Below are 26291 nucleotides of genomic sequence, written 5' to 3' on the forward strand. Positions count from 1 at the left end.
AGCTCTGCACCTTACTTTCCTTTTCCTTTCCTCCTTTCTTCTTCTCACCTTTTTCTCCAGAAAGCATCTGTAAATAAACAGTCTGTGCACAAAACCCTTTCCTCTTCCCCACTGCGTAGGTGAGGCTTTGGTTTTATTGGGAGTTTTACAGGAAGAATGTCCCACTGCATAAACAGCATCCACTTGAATGAACTGACTCACTGTCCTACTTCTTAACAGTGAGCAGGATTGTCGGGGTGAGACCTGACCAGGCGTTCCCAGCCCTCCCTCTCCCTCAGAAGGGCACGCTGTTTTCCTCTGGCCCCTTTAGAGGAGGAAGAAAAGACAGGCTTTTAATTAAGCAAACTTTTTTTTGCTTGCTTAGATTAGAACAAAGGGAAAGTCACTTGATGGGCCTCCGCAGAGAAGAAAAAATACAAAGTAGAGGGAGCATGTCAGCGTGGTCCTCGCCCCGCGCCTCCACGCTGCCCTGCCGATCACTCCTCTCCCTTGGCTGCCGTTCAGTCTCACTTGCCTTTATGAGCTGCCTCTTGTTCTCTGTTCACAGCTCCTCTCACTTTCCCAGCCACTGACGGGGGTTTCTCTAATGAATGCATCAGCAAATTCAACTAATCATTTATAAACATTTCTATTTAGCCTCCAGATGCACAAACTTGGCGGTTCCCCCTTGTCTCTCCCCCCCAACATCCTATTCAAAAAAATAAATAACATTCTGTATTTCTTCTAATTGTATCTATTATGGAAACCAGAGCTGCCGACCCTGACTTCCAGCCTATTCTTAAGTCACTTCAGTTCAGGCATTTTCTGCCTGATGTTGCAGATTCAGCCTGCTAGTATTTCAAGCAGCACATTGTATGAACACCACCAAATCAGAGGCGAGTGTGTCTACACACTTTAGAGTGTGGCTCTAAACTACCAGTATTTCAACTGCACAACTACAAGTGCTCATTCACACCACACAGGCTGAAATAGTGGGAAACAAATGCAGCAAATGCCTTTTTTTTTTTTTTCCTAAGCCTAGCTCATTAAAGTATAAGACATTCATAAACAAGATGCAAAATCAGCTGATCACATCCCACTGAAATTGAAGGCAAAAACATTGTCATTGATTCAGAAAACACAGACTCATACACAATGAGAAAACCCAAACTAAAATGTAGTTTCACATTACAAATGCTGGTGCCTCCATCAAAAAAATATATATACATTTATTCTGAAGAAAGTCAGAGCATAAATCAAACTGCTACTGGCTGGGTAGGTGAAGTTCCTTTTTTTCTAATTTCTGTATCAACAGTGCAGTGTAACGAAAATTGAATGTAACTAAATAATATTCAGTATGGTGAATGCTGAGTATTGATTTGTCCCTCAGAGCCAAGGTGAGTAAAATGGTGTGTGGTAACAAGATGCAAAAATAACAGTTCACCATGATCAGCACCGCACACGACTCTGTATCAGCGCATGTGCCATGTTGTCTGGATGCAAAATATGACTATTCACAACTTTTCACAGCTACAGAAGTGCCACCTGATACTGCACTGCACCAAAGACCAGACCTTGGAGGACACTCACAGAATGATAACAATTCCTGCAGCAGCAGATGAAGCATCTGACTGATTCTCCACATCAGCTGGGATCATGCCCCAACCCCTTCCATGAGTGCCATTAGAGCCTGACGGGCTCCATGCTGGGGCTGGGAGGGAGCTGCAGCATCCCTCAGCACAGAACCAGGGCACTAAGCAGAGAAGTCCCATCATTTATTTTCCTCCATGTGTCCTGGTTTGACACCATTCAAGGCAGGAGCCTGTCTAGAAGACCCTTATTTTTAAACTCTTCTGCACAGAGATCTGCCTCTTCATGTGTCTATAGCACTTCTCAAGGCTGCTCCCGTGACAGCTGTCAGGGGTTAGGCTCTCTGCTGATGTAAACAGATTTCAAAAGAGCAGCAGTGATTTACATGACCTGAGACTCTGTCAGAGGCAGGAGATAAAGTTCTCCCTTTTCATTGACTTTTCCAAGGCGACTAAGCCTGGTAAATCATTTGGGCAGCTTGGACACATTAATCAACAGCACTGGGCGAGCAACAACTGCAAGGGTGATGGTGAGGTCCTGGCTTGGGGTGACAGAGAAGACGGAAACCTCCACACCAGGCCATAGGGTGGTCTTGCTGCGTGGCAGAGCCCCATGGCTGTGCCTCCTCTCCTTGCTGCTCCCCACCAGTTCCTACCTGAGAGAAGTCACCATCATCTGCAACTTCAGGGTGCTGCACTGGTCAGAAGAGAGCAGTGTAACAGACACACAACAGCATGACTCGCATGCAAAGGGCGTTGTCCTTGGCTGAGAGGTCCCCAAGCACCAGGCAGGTGAAAATACAGCTGCTGGAGTCTAAGTGAAAGCAGAGAGGCACACAGGCTCTGCAAAGGCAGCTTCTGGCAGCCCCACCAAAATGGCAGAGAATGTTGAATGCCTGCAGCTTGGGGATCTTCAGCCCCCTCCTTCTAAGTGTTCAAGGCCAGGCTGGATGGGGCTCTGAGCAACTTTGTCTAGTGGGAAATGTCCCTGCCCATGCAGGGGGGTGGGAACTAGCTTTAAAGTCCCTTCCAACCCAAACCATTCCATGATTCTATGTTCACAAACCAGCCAGGTGCTCTCATCACCCCAGGAAGCCAACACAGGATCTTCTATTAAACTATTGCAATCAAAAATAATCAGAAACTCACTGCAACACCAACCAAGCAGTGGTTTCAGGAAACTACATTTTTTTCCAAAACTCACTTTATCTCGAGGAGAGCAAGGAAGCCACCTTCCCCATTTGCACGGCAAAGGTAAATATCCCTGGAATCTCATGTTTACACAGTAACAAATTTGGGAGCTGACCCCTTAGCCCTTATTTGCACAAGCTATGAAGAAATGCATTCCTGTCACGTGAACTAGAAGAGTGCTCCCAAAGGTGCTTGAGCAACTTTGTCTAGTGGGAAATGTCCCTGCCCATGCAGGGGGGTGGGAACTAGCTTTAAAGTCCCTTCCAACCCAAACCATTCCATGATTCTATGTTCACAAACCAGCCAGGTGCTCTCATCACCCCAGGAAGCCAACACAGGATCTTCTATTAAACTATTGCAATCAAAAATAATCAGAAACTCACTGCAACACCAACCAAGCAGTGGTTTCAGGAAACTACATTTTTTTCCAAAACTCACTTTATCTCGAGGAGAGCAAGGAAGCCACCTTCCCCATTTGCACGGCAAAGGTAAATATCCCTGGAATCTCATGTTTACACAGTAACAAATTTGGGAGCTGACCCCTTAGCCCTTATTTGCACAAGCTATGAAGAAATGCATTCCTGTCACGTGAACTAGAAGAGTGCTCCCAAAGGTGCTCTTCCATCGAGATGTGCCCCAGCAATGCCAGGCACCTCCTGCTTCTAGTCCACAAGTCCCAGCCCACAGGAGTGCTGAACTTCCTCTACGCCTTTCCACGATCACCCTGGTCACTCCAGAGCAGTTATCTGCTCAATCTAGCAAAACTCCACTGGTTTGAAGACTAAGCTCTTGTTCAGTTTTTTGTCCTGCCAAGACCTGTAACTTGCTTAAATGGAGTCCATGGAATTTGAAGGCTCACAGCAGTAAATCACATCATAAAAAGGTCAAAGTTCTGGTCAATTTCCAGACTAATGGTGTTTAAAACCAATAAATACTTGCCTAATACTATAAATGCAGCCATAAATTTACAGTTTTGCGTACATACACGTAGCTTGACACAGAGTACATAAAGCCTATCAAGGCAATGGCAAGGAATAGATCAGATAAATGCAAGACACTCCTACCAGTGTCACAACAGGAAAAGAATCCAGTTCTCCATCTATATATTTTGTGAGAATTGAAGCAAATGTAATGCAGCTGGCCTGATCTTGATGTCATTTATGACAGATTTACTCCAGCTTAACCACATGGTGTCTGATTTGCTGATCACAATTATACAAATTAATCCCACTAGAAAACATTTGTCCTGCCCTGTAAACGTTTTGAAACTTCAAAATATCTTGCTCCGCTGATTCTGGGCAATCTTCAAAAGTTTTGGTTTGTATTATTTTTAATAGGCTTAAAATATTTTTATAAGTTTGCTTTGGTCAATCAAAATATACTCTTTCAACCAGGCCAAAATCTTCTTAGAAGTTCCTTACAGCATCAGCCAGCCCTCACAGCAGTCACAGTGATATTTAAACTGAGCCCCTTCTTGAGACACGTAAGAGAGGCATGTTTAAGAGCATCTGCAACATCACTAACCAGGGCAAGAGCTACAAAAGAAAGACAATGCTTTAAAACCTCCTTCTAAATTTTTTCCATCAAAAATCACCTGCAACATCCCAAAGCCAACTACAATCTATAAACATACCCATTTTCACTGTACTAGACTGAATCATATAAATAACTCCACAAGTTTATAATAAACTACATGTAACTGCCTGTGCTTTCCCCCTTTTAGCTTGTTTGAATCACCTTCAATCTGACTTTAATCAGCCCTAATGACCGTTTATTTCAGCCACTGCAGCCAGATTGCATTTTTACTACCAACTACAGCTACTCCTTGGAAATTTGCCCAGTTTTCTTTTCTAGTTATCACCTGCCAATACTGCATGGGTCAATGACACCAACATAGCAATGTACATCCTTAAGAGAGAAATCATGTTGCTCCTTTTCTTCCCTTCTCTTTTCCTTCACTCTCAAGAGGAACACTGGCAGTTGAATCTGGATTTGCTTTTAATTGCTTTGCTTACAAGCAAGCAGAAAGAGCTTGATCTTGCCAATCTCAGCAAAAAGTGCTATTGAGCTGTTTTGCTCAACAAACAAGTCTCCGCTGATTCCCAGGGAGCTTAAGGGGAAGAGAATTGCATCCTAAATAGACAATAATACACTTATGTTTTTAGTACGCTTCATTTCATGTTGAAATTTTCCTCATGCTTCGATACCTCACATTTAAACACACTTCTGACAACAAGCCTCACAAACCGCACACACGGCTGCGCTATGGAGAGCTGTTCTTCAGTACGTCTGAGAAAACGACAGACTCGGCGTATCCCGCGTGCCTCTGCTTTCAATCATTTCTGACAAATCCCAACTGTTTGGAAGGACAGGGGCTTGCCGTCAGCCCAGGAGATAGCCCTGCTTCTCTGGTGAGTATTTCCATCCTTTGGCTGCTTCCCGCGTGCAGGCTGGAAGCAAAGTAAGGCTTGCCTCTTTTTATATGCTTCTATTGTGCTCACAGTAGAGACATATTTAAATCGGTATGCAGGCTGTCACCGAAACACAAATAAAGGAAGAGAAGAACGACATGTTCTCTTACATTTTATTCCTGTTAAAAGGACACAGCTGGAACAGCTTTCCTGCCTCGTGCCCCACGTCCCAAGGCAACTCACCGGGCTGTGGTCGTGGGGCTGCTTGGCACCCACACCCACCTCTGTGGTGCACAGATGCTTCCTGAAGGCAACTGGCCCAAACTAGTGCCACAGATACTTGTAAGCTGCATCAGGGCCCTCCACTCATAAATATAATGATGCTGACAATGGACAAAAGGTGTGTAGGGTCACATGTGCGGGGTGTTTAAGCTTGAAGACAGACGCTTACTGGGTTTGTAAAGGACATTTTGTGACTTCTTTAGTGGTCTTCCCCAGGCAAGCAGTGGAGTCACTATCCCTGGAGGTATTTACAAGATTTGTACATGTGGTGCTGAGCAACATGGCTTAGTGGTGGACTTGGCAGTATGCTAGATTAACAGTTGGACTTGATGATCTTAAATGTCTTTTCCAACCAAAACTATTCCATGATTCTTCAAAGAGCTGAGGATGTAGCTCATCAGCAGAAAACATTTTGCTGTGCAATGCCAAGTTGGACCTGGAGAAGTTTAGTGAGCACAGAACATGTTGCTCAGTGAATAGGGTATATGGTTTGCACAACAGCAGAGATACATGTGAGCAGCAACCAACTGGTCACTATAGCACTCTGCAGCAATGAGCACACACTTTCTGCCCTGCCCTATTTCCTGCATCATGAGAGTGCAAAGCAACTTGAGCCTGCATTCCTCTGCAATCTGGGATTGCCAGCTGCTGTAAGCTGCTGATGCAAAAGCCTCTGTGCAAAGCAGGGCATAGAGGGAGACTTTCTGCCCATCCTTGCAGCCCCATTCACCTTTCCCCCTCAGCGAGCCATAAAGCAGCTTTGACGTCCCTGGGAAAGAAGCACCAAACACACAAATGCCAGACAAAGCAAGAATCTGGGCTGCAGTACATTCCCAGCTGAGCCTTTAAAGAGCCTTCAGCAGAACAGCTTTGGCCTTCACATTGTGGCCTGCCATGGGATATACAAACTGCCTCAATATTCCAGTAACCTCACAAAATTTCTCTCTTGGACATGCCCATGTGCACAAACACACACAACCTCCCCAGTCGATTTCAATAATCCTTGGGTGGATTTACCATTTCCTAAGCAGGTTGCTATAGTGACCCTGCAGAGTATTTTTTCAAAACACTGTTGTACTGTAAATGTTTACATACAGCATAATCCTGCCAAATCGTCTTAAGACAAAGGAAAACACTTTGCTTTATGTCCAGCCTTCTAGCTTTTTTAGCATTGAGAATGTGCTTTCAACTAACAACACCAGCTAATTATACCCTTCTGTGGGCTTGCACACCCTCAGGCCTAATAATGGGTCATCTATTAGCTTTAATGAATAACAAAGCTATCGGATTTACTAGTGTTAGCTGATTTCACGCATTTCTGAGTAAATTCTGAGTTAACCAAAGGCTGCGGCTTAGCTCAAGGGCCAGACACCCAGTTGGTACAAATCAGTGTCACTTGATTGAAGTTAATGAAACTGTTGATACAGGGGGGCAGAACTTCACTGATGAACATCAGTAGATCTTTTTTATAGTCATCTTAATCTGGATAATTAATGGAACAATTTCATCATTTTTAGATAACATATGTCAGGAGAAATACATGGTTTCTGTTTTAATTCACATTCCTCTGGATTCCAGCAAGAGACCAGCAGTCAATGGAGTATAAAAGTATTTGTTCATGGTGTTGTTTTAAATACTGCAATGTTCCTGTATCAACATTAACAGTAGTGTGATTTATGATTACAGAACATGTACATAGCTATCAAATGTCTCCCGTGCCTCTACTCTGTTCCTAAGATACTAAAGCAAAGTCCAGAGCATAATATAATTTACAGCACTATAAAATCTTTTACAACTGAAGCACAGTGAAAGCTTAATATCCAAGACCTTCTGTAATATGACTATGTCATCTTGTTAAACCTTATTTATGAGAACACTAGGGTTGACAATTACTTCCTTCATGTCACTTCCCTACTGATTATCAATATCACTTTTCTCACTTCATGGTGTTCATAGAAGAAGGTCTTCCTTTCAAAAACATAGGTTCAGATAGATAACAGACTGTTTCCACAAAGTTTATGTTTTAGTTATGCCCTTAGATCACTTGCCCAAGATCATGATCTTTTTTTTCCTAGTATGAATTTACAACACTCTATTCAAGACATTTAGACCTAAGATAAATTCTGAAGCGCCATTACCTGAACCTTCTATGGTCTATTTTCCCCCAAAAGAAAACAAACCAAAATCTTGCAATTCTTGCAACTAAATTCTCATATAGTTCTGCATTTAGGATTTTAAAATAGGTCACACACTGGAAAGGCCTTATTTTGTCACAACCATTTGGATGCCAGAGGAGACTGGAACTGTTAATTCTTGTAATTTCTAGTGTTTGAGAAAGCAGAAATCCTGGGAGCCAGGTCACCTTGCAAGACTTCCACCGTCTGGTGCAAAAAGCAATGCAAACTTGTGCCTCCTTGATCATAGGACACTGGTGTATGGATGTTAAGCTCTGATTAACTCTGATGTGGCCCAAGAACAAAACCATCATCTCTAGTTTAACCCAAACCTAGCAGTGGGTTGGAAAACACTTTCCTTGAACTTTCATTATGCTGCAGAGCAAGGCAGAAAATGTTTTTAAAAAATCCCACAATCTTAAAAATATTTTTTCACTGCTTTCAGGAAATACCAGTCAACCCCACACAAGGCCAAAGCAGGACCTCAGCTGACAGCTTGGGAAAGTATCACAGTTGTCCCTTTTCATAGCACTGTAGAATGATAGAATGGCTAGGGTTGGCAGGGACCTTAACGATCATCCCTTTTCAGCCCTGTCTCCCTCCCTACTATCCCCCAAGAACTATATAAAATATTCCATCTGCTCAGCTGTTCAACCCTCGTTTTGGCAGTCAGGACACCAGCTCAGTGGGGAACATCCTACCAGCAGGAAGAGGTTGATTACTTAGACACCAGTCTCAGCACCACTGTCACCCACTCCAGCAACTTCACTGTACCACAGAATTGCTCGTTCCATTATCTGGATGACTTTAATTAATAATTTCTAATGGCATAATCTCTGGACTGAGAATATTAAAAATAAATTCTAGCATGGAATTATCAATCAAATACCATTTAAGGAAGGAGTACATTTTGAATAAAAGTGATACAAATAGGTAGATATGTGTATTTGCACCCTCGTGATACGATTTCTTCATACTTTTCTGGCAAGGAGAGGGAGCCTTAAAATAGAAATAAATTACAACCCCTTTTCTGTTTGGTTAAAGTAGCCTTAGAACAAACAAGAAATAGGCCTGCACATCTTAAAAGCATGGCAGCTAAGACTGAAAATAGATCTAATGTAGCTGTAATTTCCACTAAGATCTCTGATTCCTCAGCCTTGCCATTGGTTGAGAACATTTTCCTATCAAGGAATTCAACATTACACTCACAGTCCTAAATGTAGACTGACCAAATGTTACACAAGTCATCTACAGATTTGTAACATCTTTAGTCACACTGTAGAGTGCCTAAGTCCATGAGCAGTGCTCTAATAAAAAAAGGGCTCCTTGCACAGAATGGCATTACTAAAAATGAACATGGAGAGTGGATTCTGCATTATATTATCCAGGACTCCACAGAACTAAACTAACACAAAAATGTGTAATTATTATAGGAGCTAAACATACATGGAGCTCTGTTCCATATTAGTAGAAACCTGTACTGTTACATTTACTACTGCTGTCCTAAAGCTTCTCTCCCTGAGATTCTTTATAAACGTGACAGCCCTCTAAAATTAGAACTTCATCTTGTTCTGATATGGCAGTTCAATCTGGAATCAAACAGCATCACAGAAAAACTTCAGCCCTCCAGCCCGTCCTTCAACAAAGGACGTGTTTGTGCTATTGATTGTACTGCTGAAAATAATTTTACTGTGTTGACAGGCATCACTCAGCAGAGATTGTGATGAAAAGCTGAAAATTAGAAAGTTAAATGAACACCTGCAACAATTTTCCTGCCAATTTTACAACAAAATAAATATTGAATTATTCTGATAAGTGGGTCAAATTCATCCCTAGTGTCACGGCCCTTTGAGGTTAACAGTGCTACAACAGGAAAGAATTTGGCTCCTGTGTCTCTTTCACAGACCAATTGCTTCACTGAACTTTCAAACCTCCCGTGCCAACATTCATCTTCATTTAGAACCCATCTTCCCCTCTTTACTGAGCTTTTGCAGCAAAGCCATAATTTTCCTCACAACTTGCAGTCAATTATGTTGACAGTTTGACATGAATACTGTACGTACACAAAAATAATTTGCAAAACAACTTTTTCAGTTGTTAGACTTTACAGTCATTTCCATTATACACAACTTTCTTTGATATGCATAATTCCACAAGCTATCCTTCCAGGAAGAATATGCATCCTCCACACCATAGCTGCTTGAATAGCGTTTTACACACCCAGGGTGCTGCTGAGATTTTATGAAAAAGATACTATTACGAAGCTTCATTTTTATCCTGTCCTTTTTTTTTTCTTTTTTATTCTATTGCTAGCAGAAGTTGAGGGACACATTATTTTTCTCTTGCTAAACAAGCAAAAATGTTATTTTTGCAATCTACAAGTGCTTACGTAGCAAGAAATTCCCGTAAGACCTGGGAAATCCATGGAGGGTTACAGCATCTTGATTAGATTCCCCCCAATTCGGGAGGTTCTGACACTCCCAACAGTTGAGAATGGTGTGAATGTGATGAAAAACATTTTCCACCAATCTGCTATGGAAAGCAATGCTCTGTTGGATTTCCATATGCCCGTTACAGCCTGCTCACACCTATGGATGAACAGCTACCTCATTAAGTGAAAAAGGCTTCAAAAGGCAAAAGGGAGATAACACATTATCATGTGCATGATTCCAAGGGCCATCGAGTCCCATTTTTGGCACATTTGCCCTCTCAAACCTGAAAAAAAAGACAAAGCAGGGTCCCTGATTTTAAGTTTCATGAATGATTACTTTACCAGTTTTTGGCATCCGAGTTGTGTTCTGTAGGTACTCTCCACTCTTATACAGATTCAAAACCCTCTCCAACTGAGCAGCTGTTTCATCTATCCCCCAGTGAAGCTCTCCTTTAAAAGCACAGAAAAAGAGTTAGTTAGATGAGAAGCATCCTGCAGAGGACACAATGAGGTTGCACTTGAATAAAGCCCTAAGCATCAGAGCCCAACAGTGCCCTGCTCTACGGTGCAATTGTGATGAGTCCATGAAGTCTCAGAGTTACTACAAATTGGATGTCGTTCCTGACCTGAGCCAGGCATCTAAAAGGCTGGCTTGTCCAGCTGGGAACCCCAGGCCTGAGGGCAGAAAACACTGCAGTGAGCTCCCCAGGAGGGACAAATTTCAGCCAATATAGGGAATTCTCAAAGCTCTGCTTATTAATTAGCTATAGCCCAGGATCATTAACTTTCCCATTGAATACACACAATACAAGGTATAAAAGCCCTATAACAATGCACCAAAACCCCTCAAATCAGATTTACAGCCATGTGCAACTAGTCTTGTCCCAAAGGCACTACCTTGGTAATTAGTACAGTTCTATGGTAACGTCATTTGTCTTTGGTTTCTGAGGTATAAAAGCACCACTGGTAACATTGGCAATAGGGAAGTATCCTGGTTTTATCGTTAAAATTCCCCTTGCCAGAGACAGGAGCTCTTCCAGATCCCACAGGGGATTGCGTTCTGACACAGTTCACACAGTGCTGAGGTGTCAGGAGGAAGTAAATACCTCTGTGAAGCCTAAATAATATCTCAAAATGGCATTTCTCTGCTATATGGGACCATTTTTGCCTTCTCTGTTAGTGGGAAACTTTATCCTGGATAGAAAAACCATCTGGCTCTATTGCAGTGAATATAAAAGCAGCCTCCTCCCCATCCCAAAGATGACAGTCACACTAAAATAGGCAACACTTGGCAGTACCATGTTTATTGCAATTACCTGTTGCATTGACTATCTTATCCAGTAATGGTCTCAGTGAGGATGGTGCACTGTGTGGGAGAAGATACGTAAAAAAAAACCTGCAACAGAAAAGTAACCCATATTGAAAAATTATTTAAAAGAGTTTACAAATGTCTGGTAACTTCTGAACAATACAAGGAATAAAATTCCTATTGCTTATAAGCCACTGACCTATTCAGGAAATATAATCATATTCTGTATTCAAATAAATTCATAGCTGAACCTATTAACACAGCTGTCTGGCATACGTAGACCACGCTGTTATACAAAAGGCTGCCTTGTAAGTACATGTAAATGTTCCATTAATACAGAAATTTGCTGTGAAGCCCCCTGGATTGTGACTATTTGCAAAGCTGTCTTTTCTTCAAGAAATCAAAAAGATGCCATCAACCCCAGAGAGGTCTTGGGTTGTTGTTTTTTTTAAATCTTGAAAGTGCATAAATCACACTTATGCTCTATTATTTTCTTTTCTACACTTTTCTCAGACTTTCAAATGAATTGCCAGGAGAAAGCCTTCTTCTATTGTTTTAACGCCACTGCAATTCAGAATGTCTTCTCTGTTCTCATCATTTATCTAAATTGAAAATGCATTCATGTAGATATTCATCAATGGATGGATATTCTCCACTTTAATTACGAAAGAAAAAACAATATGCCTTCACCATCACTTGGAGTACACTTAATTTTCACATTGTTCCTCTGCATTTCTATTACTCTGCCAATATTACTTCTCATTGCAAACTCAGTGTCATGGCAACCCAGGATGGAGATGGGTAGTTTAGGATCTGACAATAAAAACAGAACTATCAGACAGAAATATTAGGTAATGAGCAGAACAAGAACACTAATGGGAAGTTGCCCTGATTTGCATCTAACCTGCAAAGTAAACATTTTTTCATGTACAGAGACCACATTGTCAGATAGAAACCCCCAGGGACTCATGCTCAGGAGGGAGACTAGCAGATGCCTTACAGAATCACAAATCAAACCATAAAGTTACTGATGGATAAAACTGATGTAAGACACAGGTATTACTGAGCTGACGTATTCCACTTACACAGTGAATATGTCCTTGAGATTTTAACTCCCTTTTTCATCCCTTACAAAAATAATATGCATATGATGCATTCTATATTAATATTATTTTAAAATAATATTTATATTATTAATATATGTAAATATATTTATTAAGTGCAATTATTCCCAAGTGGGAATAATTTTTAGCGGTAAGTATGAAACAGTCAATATAAATACACAGAGAAATCTCATAAGCAGCATAACGTTTCTAATGAAATTTTTTTCTGGTAAAATTTGCTTTATTTTTCTGCTTAAAGATTACCCATAAGAAGAGTAGATTTGAACATGAATACTTCTCTGCAAAAATTCAGTAGCTGCCATATACTTTGCTAAGCACTGGATGGATGCAATTCACCAACGTTATTGTTTCTCTGTGGCTACATAAATATAGGACTTGCTCTAATGCAAACATCCACATGTGAAATTCTGACATTTAGAGACACCGGCGCCTGCACAACTTAATTGCAGGAACATTTGTTATTCATTGATTCCAAGGCCAGTGGCATCCCTTGTGATCTGCATAACACAGATTGTCAGATCCTTTTACATTTTTTCCTCCAGCCTTTTTTTCCCTTTCCTTTTTCTTTTTGTGAACTATCTGATCTTAATTTAAGAACTGTCAGTGATAGAGAATTCATCGGAGAATCCATCAGGCATTGGTAAATAGTTCAAAATATTAATTATCCTTCCTTTTAAAACTGTCCAGTGCTTTGAAAATTGTTCCTCCAACATTTGGAGGAAAATCCATGGAGGCACATTTGTGACAGAAGGTAACCATCTGAAAGTCAAGACAAACCAGTTCTTGCAAAGTAGAGTTTTATTCAAAATGTTTTCTTTCCTTTTAATTATCTACCTCATAAAGAAACCAACTAGCTAGGATTATTACACTTCCAAGGCTAGGGCTTGCTGGTTTTAAAATTATGAGGGTTTTATGCATTGTTTGACATACTGCTGCTTTTGATTTCTACTTAACAGCACCAGGACTCCTCTCCTGGAGGCAATCTCTAACCCTATGGCAACAGTGCACCCATGAAAATAGGAAATTTAGGAGCCCACACCTAAGGAAGTGAAGATGTAGTCTTCCAAGACAAGTGCACAGTTTGTTGGTCACATCCTGCCATGGGCGTTTGCAGCCTACTATAGCATGAATCGGCTGCTTAACAAAAAGCCACTGTCTCTTTTGAATTAAGCAAAAGCAAGGGCTGAAAACACTGCGGCACTGTGTGTGTTACACACTGGTGTGCAGTGCAAAGGCAATATTAAGAACAATAACATAAAGACTGCTTCCCTCAGTGAGACCAGCAACCTGCTGCAAGCCCATCACACCACAGACATGTCCCCACTTAAGACCGAAGTGGATGGGTACCTATTAAAGGTCTCTTAACTAGACCAATAAAACAGTTTTGACCAAAAGCTAGCAAGCTAAGCAGGATCTTTCAGCCAAGCAAATGGGAAAAGGAAAATTTTGCAGGACACACTAAAAACTGCACTGCATCATTGCAGATGGCTCTCATGTGGTGCAGCCCATTTCAGTGTGGTCAGCTAATGTGATACACATGCTGGTGAGCACCCTGGGACCGAAGCAGAAGACTCTCTTTGGAGCAGCCTCTCCTCACTGTGGTCTGGCAGGCAGTGAATGGAATGATACTTGAAAGGGAAGCCTAAGAAATGAGAACACCATTATGGCAGTGCTTTGAGATCCTCTTATCTGCATCAGCCAAGGCAGCCACTCAACACAGCAGTGCCCATCAGCCAAAGCAGCAGCAGGAAGAGCTTGGCCCTGAGCACTGGCTACCAGCTTTCTGGAAAGCAGCAAGACAGCTCCCCAGCAGCCCACACAGCCCTCCGAGGGGAGCAAGAGATGAAGGGGAAGTGTCTCTAGGGGGACTCCAATATAAATCTGGAGAAACCCTTAAAATCAAATTTAGAAGACAGATGCATCAGCTGAACACTTTCTTTGCCATGGGCAGCTGGTCTGACCATCCCCTACATGTGGGAGAGCAGCACTGGGAGCCAGTTCTCCAGCACCTGCCATGCAGGGACCAGGGACTGGGAGAGAGGCAAAAGGGAGTATCTCTTGCTTTCAAAGATTTGGCATTACACCTCAGATTGTCCGCAACTGAGGGTCTTGACAGCTCCACAGCTGCACCGGGGACTGTTACCACCTCACCAAGGCAGGCTCCAGAGAGGCAGGGACCATCCAGCCAGAGCACAGGATGAGAACTGAGCTCTAACCCTGTCCCTGAAGGCAGCCCCTTCCTCAACCGGTGGTGATGAACACATAATGACCCCTCTTAACTCACACCGAAGAAGAGTAGCCTGAATCATCTCACCACAGAGCCAATGGGCCTCCACCTCCACAGACACCTACTTCAATCCTATGAAAAATCTCTACTCAATGGAATGAAACCAACATAAAATTAGACTAAAAGTGGTGAATCACACACAAAGTATGTAAAACATTCCTGAAGTTATAAATGCTACATGTTTTCACAAAAGAAACAATTATTCATGGCTTCACTTACTCTTGGGTAACGGTTCTGAGACAATACGTACTCATTGACATGAATAGCTATAAAGACTGCTGGAGATGTTTTCCCCGCTTTCAGTTCTCTTTTACCTTATCTGATCACGTACCTGTAGGCATTGTAGAGATTTCTCTTTTCATTCATATTCTGACACCGTCCCTCAACCGAACAGGGCAGGGTGAAGTTCCTCGCAGGGAATTCCATGAAGCAGTCACGGTTACTGGTGCAAGAGCTCTCCTCGATGCTGGCGTCGTCTAGGTCTGTCACCTTCAGTTCTCCATCCACTATCACAAACTGCCGAGGGCGAAAATCCAGTAATGTCACAGAGCCCAGAGGAGAGTGAGCCAAATAATGCAGAAGCCGAACTAAGCTGAGACATATCTGAAAAGCAAAAATGTGGATGGATACCTTTTCTTATTTTCTCAGTGCAAAGTATATACATGAAACCACTTTAACTGAAGATAGATTCATAAATACATGACTTAATATAAGCGTTTTAACTTTTCCTCAAAACTGAATGTTGCAACTAAGGTATTTTTCAAAGGATTAACATTGTTGACTGTAAAACCCTTAAGAGACTTGAAAAAAAAATAAGCTTCTTTACCAGTTCGTTCCCACACTATACTTAAAGCAGGGCTCATTGTTGCTATTCTTACTTTTATTAGAAATAAAAGCATTAACTTTTAATAACATATTACACACAGTCCTTGACCACGCAGCCTGATTCTGCTCTTTTACAAACTCTTGGTCTGGAAGTTTTGGCCAGACTGTCCTGTGCCCGCACCCAGAGCTCCAGCTGCAGACGGTGTCTGTATCGCCTCCCCACTGATCCTGCTTTTCAACTGCTTTTACAATTTTTTTCCAGTCGTTCCTCTCATATCTTTTTCCAGGAGAGAAGGAAGCAAATTCCCAGAAAGAGGAGCTCCACAGCTCCTCCAGTAATCTTTACCATGCTTCAGGATAAGCGTGTATAACCATCTACCTTGGTGGATCCTCATGTGCCACTTTGAGGCTGGTATGGGAGCTCTGGGCTGATGCTGCATTTTTCAATTGCAGGTTAGAAACCTGAGTAATTAAACTCGAACATTGAACTCAGCCCCCTTACCAAAGTACTGGCTTCAATTCATGCATTCCTTTAGAGTCTACTATGTAATGTATTAATGCAAACACAACATTAATATGAACACAGTTAAATACTGGAACTTTTATTCTATGTATTAAATTAATAACAGGTCTTATTCAGTCTAGCAAGCTTTTTATTGTTTACACATAAATTTTGTTCTCTGTTAAAACACACTGTTAAGGCCACGTGCATTGAAGTAGTGGTCAAATCCAAATTCAGTCTTGGGGCATAAACAGTACGCTGAGGGAGCACATAAATGTGTCCTTCATAACAAAGCTGAGCATGTCAGAAGTTATCCTCTACAGACCTTTGCCCTGCAGGACATACGGGCTATCTCACACTATTATTATCATTCTCCCACTTGACCAGACTAGAAATTTTTTATCCTGGAGACACCTGTAGGTGCAGATGCACACAGGCCTGCTTATGGGATGCCAGACCTGAGCACCCTTTCCTCCCTCTGGAAGGACATAAGATGAAAATCTGTGCATCCTGCGGCACGCTGTATATAAAAGGCACATCCAGCCCAAACTAAACTATAATACATGTATCTTCAATTGCCAACAAACCCAGTATTTTAGCTTGAATAAAAACACAGGTTGCCATGCCAAGACACCCCTGCTCTGGCACTGGCAGCCCCCAAGACCAGGCTGAGCCCCGATGGCTGCTGCCCCACTTCCCTGCTTATTACTCATAATCTAACTAATCTCTTGGTCTTTTACTTTGTACAGAGTTGCTGTCACAGTCAGGTATTTGCTGGATGAGACAAGCTGAAGACAGGTCCTGTACTTCAGGAACAGTGACAAACACCTCTACTGCTCATGGAAACTGTACTTATTTCATGAAAGGGGAGTTGAATCTTCGTGCAGGGAACATACTTGTTCCGTCTCTATTAGTAGAATAAACTGTGCCAGGGAACATTCCTGGGCACAGAAACTGAATCCCACATGCACGCTGCCTAGCATAGTCTCTGGCTTAAGTCTGATGGGGACCAAGGTTGCTCTCCCCAACAGACCCCAGGTGCCATCCCAAAGGCAGCACGACCCAGAGACCATTCCCAACAGGCATCCTGCATGCAGCCACCCAGCCTTCAGGGACTGCAGGAATTCAATAGCACAGACATGGGCTGCACCTTGCTGGTTTGTCTCCAAGATCAGTCAGGAGCACTTCTACTTTTCTAGTACAGCTGTAGCCACACAATCCAAAGTGTTTTAGATGAAAACTGCTGCTGCCTTGCAATGTTTTAGAGAGTTAACCTCAGCCCATGACATGTCCCAGTATACACTGAGTGAGAGAGAGCTGTCTTGATCAAAGCATTGCTGCAGCCTGGCTTCATTTTGAACAAATTAAGTGTGACCTTCGTGCTCCTGGTAAATTGCCAATGTGATGCACAAGCAAGGTTTGATATTCATGTATATTAATTTCACTCTTTCCTCAGTAAAAGATGAACAGATGAGGAAGCAGTAGAAAACAATTATAAAAACAACCTATGATAAGGATCAGGACAGAAATGTAACATCCTTCTATTGTTTAAATCCCAGTTGCAGAGCACAAAACTCAATGCCAAAGATTTGGGGCCTTGAGCTTTAACAAATAAGAGATGTTTGAAGGTACGTAAAAGGCATAATCTGCTACCATTAGATAACATCAAGAGACAAAACAGTACATCTCTGACACTGCAGAAAGGGTGTGCTAAATGTTGTTTCTACACCAAGACGTAATCATAAGCAAAGCAAATGTTTAATAAATGTGAATTGCACTGCATAATCAATAACACCCCTGCCTCATCCTTGATGTTACTTTGTATTCATCGCTCTCTTAGAAGTCCTTTTAAAACAGTTGTTACTCACTCGGAATCTGTCTTCCCAGGAAGTCTGTAAAAGCTGAATCATCTCTAAAGGCGAGCCTAGTTCAGTGATGGTCGTCAGGGTGTCTGGGATGTCATTGCTATCCTGGTAACAATATCCATAGAGCTGAAAAAAAAAATCATAAACAGGCAGTATCAGTGTAAGGCATCTTGGCACACTTCTAGGTTTCTCTGCAGACAAGGTGTGAAGTATTTCTTAAAAGGCTTTGAGCTCTACACGCTGTATTGCCTTGATGTCACCCCAATAGTTTTTGTGTCCTCTCATTTGCAGAATGCTGCCTCAAAACTCCCAAACTAGCTAGCAGAGTCTCTTGTGGACATCATAGAGCAGATGGCCAGAGAAGTGTCCCCAGCACACCTCTCAGTTCAAGATCTTATACCAATAAATATTTAAGAGAAAAAAACAAATAGATTAATGTAGAAACATAATTCTGTATCAGGAAAATTAGTTCTATGCAGTACCTAAGTTAAGTGATTTTCTACTTACAAGACATCACAAAGTAGCTTATAATAAAATTTTCTATAGGACTACCTTTTGTGCGTTGAGTGGCAACATGTAATTCAATGACATGGGAGCTTGAAAAGCAACTGAAGCACCAAAACTTCTCTTTTCCCAGACAGAAATTATCTCTCGCTATGCTTGGGCTTCTGTGTGCAGGATTGTTAAAGAAGGGCATATACTTCAAAATATTATGTGCCAGTAGCTTCTTCTGTTTAAAACCATTTAAATGGCTATGCTCCAGCTTCCTCTTATATTTGCTTTCCAAGGACATTTGGATGATTAATTTTCACTTGTACAAATAATCGCACAAGAAGAATATTTAAAGACTGTGGAGAAGTGATGTCTTGCTTTATATGGAGTGGGACAATGTCTGACAGGGCTGGGGGACAGGCTTTTACAAATTCCCTGCCAAGCCCTGGCAGAGAGACAGTTAATTGAGCCTGATAAGGATCTGATTGCAACTTTCCACCCAGAACAGCGTGCACATGAAATAAAATTAAATGTAATCTCTGCCTCCAGTCAAATAAACCACACAGTAAAAGGGTCTGTGTGAAAACACAGCATTAAAACATGCCCTTGCTGCTGTTCCTCTACTGCTTTGCCTGGAGTAATTTGACTTTTTCAACCTCTTTTAGCTGTAAAAAGCTCAGGGAAGGTGACAAGGGTCTCCTCTGAGCTGAGGGGACTCGGGTCTGGCCCTGCAGAAGAAACCAGGCTCATCCAGATCAGAGGAGGGACTGACTCTAACTCACCAGGAAAGCAGAGAGCCAGACACCAGCCAGTGCCACAGGCGGAGGGAGCAGGGTGAGGCTGAACACAGCTCTTGTGAGCAGATTCGAGTACCAAGCACATTCTTGTGCCTTGTGACCCTCTTAGACAGAAAAGCAAAGACCAGGCTAAACTCAGCAAATATGGGATTTGTTATGAACTGTTCTGCTAGCTCTGACTGTAGCTGTCTATATTTAAAAGAAAAAAGGGTGCCAAAAAATGTAAAAGAAGTAAACAGTTTTTCTTTTTGGTGTAAAAATGGCACTGTATTTCAAAACAGCTGCTTAGACATGGGCATTAACCTAAACAAAAAAAAAAAAAAAAACCAAAAAAAAAAAAAAAAGAGCTAGAAGATTTTATTTTAAAACACGCTGAAAAGATTTTGGCATCAATGCACAACAGTGAATTTGTGATAAATGCCAACAGGAACATTTGAAATACAAAAAAAGGGACCCCTCTCTTCACTGCCACAACCATGACAAAGATTGAAACAGCAATCCTTTCTTAATAACCAAAAAAAAAAAAAAAAGAGCTAGAAGATTTTATTTTAAAACACGCTGAAAAGATTTTGGCATCAATGCACAACAGTGAATTTGTGATAAATGCCAACAGGAACATTTGAAATACAAAAAAAGGGACCCCTCTCTTCACTGCCACAACCATGACAAAGATTGAAACAGCAATCCTTTCTTAATCTAAAGCCACTAGGACCAGTCTTGGCTTTGTTCCTTAACATCTATGACATCATTTTTGTGCAGCTTATTGATGGGAGCTAAATCTCCATGTGCTGTAAAATATCTTAGAGGATCACATCAACACAATTCTGTTCAAGCCTTCTGAGCCAGCAAAAAATTAAATTCAATTATAATATTTAATACAATATATATATCTTCTGATAGGTGAGCTGGATTCTGCAGTTCTTACTGGGTGTTTCACACCTGTTATGTGTGGAGACAGACTAAGCAAGCAAGGTGAAGCTTGGTAGGTTTGAAAACCCTCACTTCTGATGTTAAAATCTAAGGTGCTTCTGTATCACCTGCAGAGTTCAATGCTTGTCTTTACAAAGTGATGCTATCTACCAGAGAAAAAAGCCATAAGGGAAATAAATGAGCAAGCAGTACAGACTGGGAAGCAACAGCATCACAGTAACTGCTGGGTCACAGTAACACTGAATACAAAAACAGTAACAGTCTTCACTAGACATTCCCAACATTAGTGAAAACCCTTCCAGGAACATAAATACAGAAGAAAAACAACAATTACACATTAATTTGATTATAAAAACATTAATATGTACACATCTGCAAAAACAAAAAAATGTAAATTAGTCTTATTATCTACGTGAATTTGAACATAAGTAGAAACTAATCACAGCATCTATTTGTATCTATTTTATCCCTATGCACCAATGCCAATAGTAATAATAATGATTTAGATTTGTTCTCAGAGAGCTGGAACTTTGCTCATAAGCCATTATTTCATTTTACTATTAAATTTGTACCTTGGCAAAAGTGTTCACTGCCTGAGTATCTGAGTATTTGTTGTATATTTTACTATATTAATGCCCATTTAATCACTCCAGTCATTGTGAAAGCTTAAATTACCTGATTCATTTTTTGGTTTATATTAAATTGCTCTTTATTATCATAAGAAAATTTTCTTGCATGAGTACTGCTGAATTTAATCAATCTTACAAGCTGAAAAACACAGTACTGAGCAAGTTAGCATAGGTCTAACTCAAAAAATATATAAACTAACCTGGGCTCTTTATTGCTTTTACTTAAGTGAAACCTCTCCAGATGCAGTGTTATTACATAATTATATAGAGTTATAAAAGCACAGAAGTCTGAGATATAAAGGGTTTATTGGGCCACATTTATACTTTTCTAAATGAACTCCTGCAACTAAATGCAAAAACGCACATGTAATTACACAGCCATATTTGTGTGAGCAATTACCGTGATTACAAACTGGGCATGTCCCAACAGCTAGTAAAGCATCTAAAATGGCTACATTCATCCTCTCCTGATGAACCACTACCCAGCACATACACGTTACAAAACACAGAATATATATATAGATGCAAAAATATTCCAAGACAGTAATTCTTAGGCCTTTTGTTTTAGAAGCTGACTTATTAAGACACTGAAACAAGTACAGAAGCACTACCCAAAATACTTTTTTTTTTTCTTTCCCCTTTTCATTTTTGTTCAATCCATTTTAAGGCCTGAAATGAGACAAAATGGTTTGTATTCCCAGACAGTGAAGTAAGAAGCAGATAGCTGGATGCATACAGTAACAAGAAAAATAACCACACGGGGAAACTGAATATAGCTGGAAGCAAAAGATGAGCCAAAATATCTCCTCTATCTGAAATTCTATTAGGTTGGACATCATTCTCAGCGTCGCAAAGCTACACTTTAGATTTACTCAAGAGTGATGGTTTTCATATGCCTTTTCAGCATGGTTCCAATTAAATGAATGGAAAGAAATACCATCCCACATCTTTTTGCTATCCCGACTCACTGCATTTAAATGCCACCCCAATATACTGTTGTGTAGAATTTAATAGCAAACAGTCACAATATTGGGATGCCTTTCTGTCTGTTTAGAAAAAAGTATGCCAGATATGACATGTTGACCTGTTCTCACATCATGTGCCATGATTCACTTTGAATAGTCCTGTTTACTGAATCCTTCCCTCCCTGCTTGGATTTTCTGTCATAAATGCTTGGTCCTGCATTAGTCATTATGCACCCAAAACTCACACTGACTTCAACAGTTTTTGAGCACTCTGGGCATACAGGGTCAGCCACTGCAAACGCCACATTGCTTTGTAGGATGCCACGTCCCCCAAACCAGTCAGTTCACCTCCTTTTATAATTCCCTTTTAGTACAAATTATGGGGACAGAGGTGCCCCTTTCAGAAGAGCTGGGGCAGGGGGGGTGGGGGAGGAGGAGGGCAAAAGCAGAGGTCAACCCCTACACAAAAGCTGACAAGCTTAGTGAATAAAAACACAAAATAAAGGAACTTATTAAGCTGTCATCAGCAGGGTAAGTCTGTTCAAACAACCGGCCCTCCTGCATTAGAGTAGACACCCTAGCTGGATTTTCAGAAAAATAGATGTCAAGCCATAACCTCCTCCAAAGTGTTACATTTTATATACAGCGGTTGCTCCATCGGAAGGGCAAGAGTGGCCACCTTCCTCCCCCAGCTCAGCAGCTTCCCTACAAGCAATGCCCCAGCTACTAGCAGGCAAAACTCTCCAGTAAGAACCATAAGATTTCCTTAAAATTCACAGTGCACTGGTAATGTTTTTCTGTGTCTTGCTAGGTTTTGCCCTTAAAGGTCACAATTCTTAGATCTTTCTCTACAACCACAAAAGCTGGAAATTTCCCCCTTTTTTTCTTTAAAGAGCATGAGATTTCCATGACTCCAGGAAAAGGAACTTAAAGAACACTATTTCCATCTATAATATAAGTGACACACTCAACTGCATTACACCAGAAATAATTTCTAGAAACCTAATTCTCTTCTCTTATAATTTGCACTTGCCCAAGCTAACTACAGTATGGCCCAACTGCTGCCCACGATAGAAAAGAGCAGTTAAAAAACCCCACTACATTTATGGAGAGCAACAGTAACCAACACTTGCCACAGCCTTTGATTTCCAAAATACATGGATACAGGGTTACTTAATCAAAACTGGTTGTGTCAAGACTGTATTTTGTAGTTACTTGGTGCCCAGAGGAAACAAAAAACTCCCACTGACATGGGTAGCCATTTGATGAGCCATTTGCTTGAGCTGCTACATGTTAAAACCAGAACAGCACATTTTAGAAGCCTTTGTCATTTTATTACAATCAAAGTGAACATAATATTTTTTAGTGCAACCAAACCTCGGATTCACCTTTCATTCCTGGAGCACTGGGACAGGCCTTGCAAGAGCAGGAGCATTCAGCACTGCCTGGCACAGCTATGATTTACCAATACATGATTTGAGATATTCATGTCACTCTAAGACCTAGTCAGCCCTCAGGTTTTAAATATTTCTCTTCACTGCTACATTATATAGACATATTTTTATCTACATTTTAATGTCTTAATATAGAAATACTTCAAAATAATGTTTTATATTGCCACACCTACTCAGTCCAAAAGCATCTGTAAACCTGTAACATGCATCTACCTGGAAAAAGGGAGATAATAAGACTAATCCAACATCACCCTTCCTGCTACAGGATATATAGAGATTATGCATGAGAAGTTAATTTATTTTTCCTCATTGAAATCTAGCAATCAAGCCCTGCCAAGTGCTAAGCTTCATTGGAAAAAGACTTTCACACAGGCCACTCCCAGCACCATGCAGAACCTTTTAACAGCAGGACCAAAACCGTGCTGACAGCTATGAGGCAGGATTTCCTCTGCTGCTGGATGCTGGAACCAAGAGCAAGCAGTGGGTAATTCAAATACTAAACTCTAAAGTCATGGAACTACCTAGGCATTTATTTACAAATGTGTTATTATGATTAGCACTAAACTCCAGAAGAGCTAGAAGGTAAACAATCTCATGCCTGATACATTACTGAACATGGAAGTTCATTAAAAGAAAAATTGGAATATATTATTTAGAAGAACACACACACACACACATGTGCGTGTGTCTGTATATATATATATAACCATATTTGTCAGTATAACAACAGAGGTCCACACATATCACCATATACTTTATATGTGTGTGTATACTTATCTGTATATACCTGCTGTTCTGACACATCACTTCGGCTATTATCTGATTATTTAGTAACATTATGTCCCTTTTACTCTCCTCTGCTTTCCTTACACTCTGAAGTGGAAAATTCTTCTACTAAAAACATTTACAGCACTTTGAATTTGCATTGCACTGCACAAGCTCAAGGCCCAACCCTGCAAATATTTAGTCACACAAGAAGCCTACTCTTGCAAACCCTTCCAAGTGAAGACAAATAGATCACTCCTACAGCCATGATTTCAATGGAAACAGGCTGATATCAGTGGAGGTGCAGTTCATTATCTTGTAAATTGCCAGACCAGAAGCTCCCCTGACCTCCATCCACAGGACTGCATTCAGCTCCAGTGCACCACCAGATTAACCCTTTGTTACAATGTGATTTTTCACTGCAAAACTATCAACCTCTGTGCGTCATGCAGCTGAAAAAGCCTGACTTGGATTCATTAGATCTATCTGTATAATTATTCTTCTTAGGTATCCAAGCCATATCATTTTGTACTTCATCACGGTGAGCTCTAAAATAAAGCTCGTGTCTATCTGCAGCCACACAGTCCAAGAAAAAAGCAACTCTTTCCAAACGATGTTGTTCCACAATTGGCCTAAAACAACATAAAACATCCAGGTTTGGTGCCTACTGCCTTAAACACAGTGGTTCAGATGAGTGAGGCAAAAATAACAACACCTTTAAAATTAGTCTAGAATCAATATTAGTATTAGTCCAGTGCCCGTGAGTACTAGTTCTTGTCAAGTTTTTCACGGCCACCACAGAAATAAAAAATTGCAATGGGAGTTAGATGCCACAAGGCACCAGTCTGAACCACCACAAGACTGCGCTGGCACAAAAATCCATCAAAAAGACCTTTAAAAAAATCCAGCTTGTATATCTGACACTAACACTTCATAAACCAGGGCTGAAACACTTCTAAACGTAGGCCAGCTTATGTCTGAGTCCAACTCTCTCTGTGTCTGTGCAGGAAGCAGAGGGCCAGAGCAGTAGAGCTCTGTCAGCCCTGGTATGCCCTTCCAGGCATCATCTCCTGACTCCTTGGCTAAACACCACAATCCTACCAGCCCTTCCCAAAATAGTGCTGCAAGAACAAGAAAGCACACGTACAAAAGTGTCACAACTACCCACTGCAAGGCTTGGATACGACGGAACAGAGTAGAAAAATTTCAGTTGGAAGGGACCTACAACAGTCATCTTGTCCAACTGCCTGACCACTTTAGGCTGACCAAAAGTATGTTTTTAAGAGTATTGTCCAAATGCCTCTTAAACACTGACAGGGTTGGGATACCAACCACTTCTCTGAGAAGCTTTTTCCAGTGTTTGACCACCCTTTCAGTAAAGAAATACTTCTAATGTCCAGTCTAAGCCTCCCTGACACAGCTTTGAACCATTTCCATGCATGCTATCACTGGTAGCCAGGGAGAAGAGGTTTACCTAGGTCCTTCACATTTGGTGGGGGAGTGAAAAGAGAAGCTCTAAAAAAAGTCATGCTTTCCCTTGCAATGCTGCCCTGGTCACAAGTAATTTCCAGGCCAGGATATTCACAGGGTGGCGTGGTCTTGTTCACTCACAATCTTTCCTAAGAAAAAAGGCAAGCAGCAAGGGAAAACTTGATCATACCCACAGCATCCCATGGTGACCACTGATCTCCTGAGCTGCTGCACAGAAGGAGCAGTGCTGGGTTCCCCTGAAGGCAACTGGATGAGATTGCAAGTCATCAGCTCTCATAAAGGAGGCAGAAATTCAAACCAGAGTCTTCTGGAATTATTTACATGGCACATAAAACTGAGAAGCAATCACAGAAATCATTCAACAAATGATTGGGATTAGTTTTATGAATGCTGCTTTCAAAAGGATGGATGATGTGGCCCTTTTAAACTTATGTGATGTGCCTTATGGAAGGCTGCCCCTGCCAACAGCTTTGCAAGTTGAACACCCTCTGCCATTCCATGCAATTCAATGGGAAAAAAACGTTATTTGGTGACTTTGGCATCAAGATGTACAGCTTGCCTTCCAGTTACATGCACTGTTAGAGTTGGTTTGCAATTGTATCAACTCTGCGCTTCCAGCAGCTCTGGAGTTCTTGTTAACAGATCCTTTCTTCACTCTTAAAAGTGCAGGATAACATCTGGGCCTTTGGGGAAGCAGTCTTGCAATAAAGAAGCACTTTGTGTAATTCTTCTTTCCTCGCCAAACCGCATCTGTCTGCTCCCTCTGCCCTTCTCCACTCCACCCCGGGCTCCTTAGGGC

At 41.3% G+C, this 26291-nt stretch overlaps 1 protein-coding gene across 1 annotated transcript in view; it reads right to left on the bottom strand.

Moving 5' to 3' along the window:
* Nucleotides 1-26291, bottom strand: part of PKDCC (protein kinase domain containing, cytoplasmic) — a 43521-nt gene that overhangs the window by 3626 nt on the left and 13604 nt on the right. Inside the window, exons 2-5 of the mRNA XM_010004969.1 lie at nt 17973-18095; nt 15109-15380; nt 11374-11453; nt 10400-10507 (exon numbers count right to left, since the gene is read on the bottom strand). Coding sequence (XP_010003271.1) covers nt 10400-10507; nt 11374-11453; nt 15109-15380; nt 17973-18095 — 583 coding nt within the window. The remainder of the gene's footprint in view (nt 1-10399; nt 10508-11373; nt 11454-15108; nt 15381-17972; nt 18096-26291) is intronic.

This window comes from Chaetura pelagica, unplaced genomic scaffold, assembly GCF_000747805.2.
Source record: "Chaetura pelagica isolate M959 unplaced genomic scaffold, ChaPel_1.0 scaffold13, whole genome shotgun sequence".
NCBI lineage: Eukaryota > Metazoa > Chordata > Aves > Apodiformes > Apodidae > Chaetura > Chaetura pelagica.